Raw genomic sequence first — 5,706 nt, 5'->3', positions numbered from 1 at the left:
GTCATTTAGGTCAACATTGGATCATTCAGAGATCCTCACTGAACTTCTGGAGAGAGTTTGCTGCACTGAAAGTAAAGGGGCTGAATAATTTTGCACGCCCAATTTTTCAGTTTTTATTTGTTAAAAAGGTTTGAAATATCCAATAAATTTCGTTCCACTTCATAATTGTGTCCCACTTGTTGTTGATTCTTCACAAAAAATTACAGTTTTATATCTTTATGTTTGAAGCCTGAAATGTGGCAAAAGGTCGAAAAGTTCAAGGGGGCCGAATACTTTCGCAAGGCACTGTACATCAAGAGGCACCATGCAGGTATGAATGTCACCATGGAAAATAATACTTTTCCTACTTACTGTAGATGTCTGGGCAAAAATACCAACTGCATTTAAAGTACTATACAATATAATTCCAACACTTACAGATAGTCTTAGCCTTACTTTAATGTAATTTAAATGTAATTATTATGACTGAATATGGTAGAGCTTCTAATTGTTGGATTATATTGTATTTCACCTCTTTTTGTAATATCAATTTGCAGTGAGTATATTTCCAGTGAATTTCACTGTTACAATATGAAGTACTTCCTGTGCCTTATGAGTCAGAATCAGAAGGTCGTGGTTCGATCCCTGGCTCCTCCAGTCTGCATTTCAAAGTGTCCCTGAGCAAGATACTGAATTTGCTCCTGCAGGCTGTGTCTTTGATGTGTGAATGTGTATGAATGTGAGTTTTAATCTGATAAGCAGACAGCACTTTGCAAAGCAGTGTCTGCCATTAGTGTGTGAATGTGTGTGACTGGATGAAGGTGACATGTAGAGACTAGAAAGGAGGTGTACAAGTTGTTATGGCAGAAAATCGTGTCCTCTTACATTTATTATTATTACTATTATTGTTATGTCTTGTGTAGATATTTATGTACTGTGTTTTTATCCTTAACCTTTCCTTCTTCTGTACTCCTAATGTTAGACTGTCCACATTTACTAGGTTTGGTCAGAGCTGTGAGATCGTTTTGGTGTTTTCCCTCTCTCTGTTCCCCAAAACATAGAAACCTAGACTGTGTAAATGATTATGCATCCCTTTGCTCAGGACCAGACGCCTGAAGCTGCCCAAGGCAGCAGGTCTCTGGACCAGCTGTATATATTCTCTTTTGTTAAATAAATTCTTCAAAGACGGTTCAGTGTAACTCAATAATTTGCTCAACCCCTCACCAGGAATATAATTCCCACGACACGACAAGTACAGTCCATTTACATTATATCCATGTTGCATACATCTTGATGTTGCTTTTTGTAAAAACTCTTTCACATGAACACACTCATGGCTGGATATTAACCCCAGCTTTATAAGTATCCAGAATTATTATGTTCATATTTCTGTCTTCTGTGAGGGTTCTGGTGTCCTGTGCAAGTTGCATACTCACAACTCCAGGACCAGAACCATTTCAGAAGCCATCTCATAGACCTGGTGCAGGTTGACCACCCGGGGGCTGGCTGTTGCCAACTCCAGCACTGCGATCTCATGGATGATTTCCATCCGGCAGTCTTGGCCTTTCCGTCTCTTCCTCATGAATTTTGCAGCGTACTCGTGGCCTGTGCATTTCTCCACGCACTTTCTGACCACAGCAAACTTCCCCCTGGAAGACAAGAAGGCCATCAGTACACAAAACGGCTTTAAGAAAAGACCATGCTACCCCTTCTGATGGTTTTGTTCTCTGGTTGGTCACGTAAGTTAATGAGATCTGATTAACTATTTCTATTATTATCAAGCATTTACAGATTGCTCTGGACTGAAGTGGTACTAAAGAGAGTGAAAGACGAGGCCTGAACTAATACAGAAAATCAGCCAGCATCACTTACTGGGCGTCCAAGGTAAATCTCCCTTTGCTAGTAGTTTATGTACTCATTTACTCTGTTCAGTGTTAAATAAGCGACTGCCCTGACACTGTGTTATATTCAACAGTTTACTCTGAATCTGCCAGTGTGACTGGATGAGGAATGCTTTCATCAGATGGCTGGAAATGAAAGATTCCTGCCTCCCATTTCTTTGTGATGTCACAGTTTATTGAGAAAAGTCAGATGGGGCAAGACAAGCAGTCAGACAGGTTTTTAAGAAGTCAACAGTTTATGCACACAACTACGGCATGGAGTTCCCTATTCAAACCTTCGGAGGAAACCAACATGTAAATCCAACATTTATACAGACCCCGACCACGAGCCTGGCCTGAACAGCAGAGTGGAAGACAATATGTAGAAATATCTCATTTCAGTTTGATCAACATTTGATCATTTTGGGCAGAAAGCAGGCATCTGTGAGATCATAAAAATTAGTCTGGAGATGAAACTCGCAGCTGGATAACTGGGGAAAAAATATTAAAAGTATTTTCTCTAAGGTTGCGTATGGAGCCCTACGTGACCAAATCACAGAGTAACGTATGAGAGGTAAACTGCAATAAATGTTTACAGAAAGTGTGTGAGTATTTTTACATCTCTTCTACGTTATCTGTTATAGTTTCATTAACCTGGGTGTCTGAACCGTTTGTGACAAGTACGTGGTCATAATGTTATGGCTGATTGGTGTATATGCCACATCAAATGTTGTGACAACCCATGGACTGACTGAGATATTTCACAACGTCTAGGGCTGTCCCCGACTAAGGATAACAGTTGAATCAGAATTGTCAAGTCAGGCCTATAGTCGACTAATAGACGAATCATGTGTTGTGTACGGCGACTGCGAGCAGGGGGGGTTGAGCACCCCCATATTGTCAAAATGAGATGATCGTTGCTTCGCTTCGACTGTGAGATTGACAGTCGAATCAGGCTCTGCCCATCAAAGCATCGAATCTTCAACTATTTGGGGTCAGCCCTGTGAATGTCTGTACAAAATTCCATGGCACTCCTTCAAATTGTTGTGGAGATATTTCAGTCTGTCAGTCAATGAACTGCTAAGTAGTGGAAAGTAGGAGTAGAGCGGATTACATGACAACACCGTTAGGTAGGATGGAAATACACTTTTCTTACAGGGAAGGTTCTCAACTGACAAGGTAGAGAGTGAGTTTAAAACGCAGCGTCACAGGTGTTTAAAACATTATGCAGCGCACTTGCATTTCTCTTTCTATAACAACCGTGGCCTGACCCAGTTTTCTTTCAAGCTCGGTGTTACCGTGTAAGGACCAAAGCGCTGTGTGAGCGCACATGTGCCTGCTGCCCAGGGGAAATCCTCTGAAACTCAGCTGGTGATGGAGATGACATATCAGGACAGTGCTTTCCCTCTGGCTACTGTGGGCAGTCAATGCTCCAATAACCAGCAGCAGCACCCCGGCTGAACCTGACCCCCCCACAGAGACACAAGACTCATGCCAACACTGCTCTCCCTTCTTCTGTAAACAGGGATTCATTCTGTGACTTGACATAGACATAGATGGGATATAAAGATTATAGCAAATAAAAATGTTTTGTCTTTGCAGTTTTAGAAGTTGTCAGAGGCACACTACTGATTGAAATTTTATAATACGCAGAGACAGCAGGTGTCGGAAAGAAAAGCTGTTGAAACTTGATCTATCAATTATGGATGTTCTTCTTTGTCCATGAGCCACCAAAGAGAAATAATGTTAAGTTTCAACAAATGTCAGGCTTGTTAAGGTTCCAGCAGGCAGCTGTGCTGAGGGTCTCCACGCCACTGTTCCATTTTCATTTGACTGGCTATGGTCTGTTCCTGCTGGCCACTGCATATTCACAAAACAGGGACAAAACACTGTCCTGAATGATAGATTCTAAACTTAACTGAGTTATCCTCCACAAACATGTTTCAGAAGACATTTAGCTCTTTGTGTGGCTGTTCAGAGCTTTTTACATTCAGAGTCTTACCTCTGTTAAACACGACAGCCTCTTTAGGTGGGAAAGCTAAACCAAAAAACAGCTGGAAGGACAAAGCTCAGACAAAGAAGGAACATCAGGGCAGAAAAAGGTGACTGATGACTGAAAAATACATTCCTCTCTGGTTGATACATCAACTTCAATCTGACCTTGGTACTTCAAACAGTAAGGTAATATTCAAGGCTGCAACAATCTACAGAGGAACAGTGAGGTTTCACTGGTCATTTCATTCAGTGCCACTGAACTGAAGCCTAAAAAAGGAAAATGTTGTTATTAAAATAATCAAACTATGAACTCTATGAAAAAAACCCTAAAGATTTACAGCACTTCTTCCTAAACTATAATTGGAATTAAAAAATAGTTTTTATTTAGGCTGCTGGAGGATTATACGGGACGAAATAGGCACAGGCTTTATTCATCGACAGATTGTATTTCCCCGCTCAAAGCAGTGCTTATAGTCAAAGCAAAAAGCTCATAGTGACACTGTGAGCACTGATCAATCATCACAGATACCATGAATATGTTTACAACATATAAACAGCAGCAGATTTGTGAGATTTAAACAGCTGGGCACACAAGAGGAAAAATAAAGAGACTTGAAGCATAAAACCCCAGGGACACGCAGTAACTGTGGTTTGAGACATTTGATAAAATGGAAGTGTATCTGTTCCATGAGACATAGAGGTAGCTAGAGCTGAAATGATTAATAGATCAGTCGATCGACAGAATATTTATCAGAAACTATTTTAATACCCAGTTCTAAAAGGACCTGGTTTCAAACTTTCTCAAAACCCGAAAATCAATAAGGTCTGAGCTTATTGATATGTAACGTTAGGTCTCGAGCGTCAAATCTGATTTAACTGGAAACGCGATGAAAGAAGAAGAAAGAAGAAGAAAGCTAATGTTTATTTAGTGATGGCACCGAAACGTGGTATTAAACTGGCCCAGGACTGCTCTCTGTCAGCTCCTACACTCCTCCCCAAATATAAGGGTTTTCTGTTTTTCTGTTTTCTGTAACTGTAATATTTGTGGGGAGTGAACTGATATCAGCTTGGGGTCTGGGAAACTGACCAAACAACTAATTGATTGATCAAGAAAATCATTACACATTAATTGATAATGAAAATAATTGTTAGTTGCAGTCCTAGAAGAAGCAATACCACAATTTAAGAAAAGACAAAACAGACCTAAGGTATCAAAAAGTGCAGCAAAAATGGGGTCTGTTACATTATATTACCGGATTATTATTATTGATGGATTAACATGTACGCAGCAATTGCAATAATTTTACTCATTTTACATACTGTCGGGTGATTTCATTTACTGTATAACATGCCTTGTATTTTACAAGCTCATTGTAACTTTTTGAAATCTTCATTTGCAAAGTAACAGCTGCCAAACAAATGCAGTGGAGAAAAAGAATAAAGTAGCATGAAATAAAAACAAGTCCAAGTACCTCTCCTACAGAAACCAAAAGGAAGAAATGTTTCATATTTTGGTTGCATGATGCCAGCCCCGAGTTCCTCATTAATTTGATGGAATAGCGTTTCAGTATCCGTCCACGTAGAAGGAGCTGTTACTTGGACGCAGCCTACATGAAGCGGTAACACCAGCGTTGTGTCATAAGCAGAGCCAATCAGCAAAATCACACTAACATTATTTTTGACTACAAGAAGGGGGACTAAATGTGATTTCAATTTTCAATCTAAGCTGCACACACAATCCTTCACCTTTTCTAAGTCTTTATATTTCTATTTGCAAAATGCCAGCGCTACATATACATACATAAATGAATAACTACATCACTTCATGCAGATCATCAACTCTGTAAACTAA

The 5,706-nt window shown here is 39.9% G+C and overlaps 1 protein-coding gene across 1 annotated transcript in view; it reads right to left on the bottom strand.

Moving 5' to 3' along the window:
- Nucleotides 1-5,706, bottom strand: part of stk17a (serine/threonine kinase 17a) — a 48,907-nt gene that overhangs the window by 31,217 nt on the left and 11,984 nt on the right. The window contains exon 2 of the mRNA XM_046061308.1: nt 1,416-1,628. Coding sequence (XP_045917264.1) covers nt 1,416-1,628 — 213 coding nt within the window. The remainder of the gene's footprint in view (nt 1-1,415; nt 1,629-5,706) is intronic.

This window comes from Micropterus dolomieu, linkage group LG01, assembly GCF_021292245.1.
Source record: "Micropterus dolomieu isolate WLL.071019.BEF.003 ecotype Adirondacks linkage group LG01, ASM2129224v1, whole genome shotgun sequence".
In the NCBI taxonomy this organism is placed as follows: domain Eukaryota; kingdom Metazoa; phylum Chordata; class Actinopteri; order Centrarchiformes; family Centrarchidae; genus Micropterus; species Micropterus dolomieu.
This window is presented reverse-complemented; position numbering and strand designations above follow the sequence as displayed.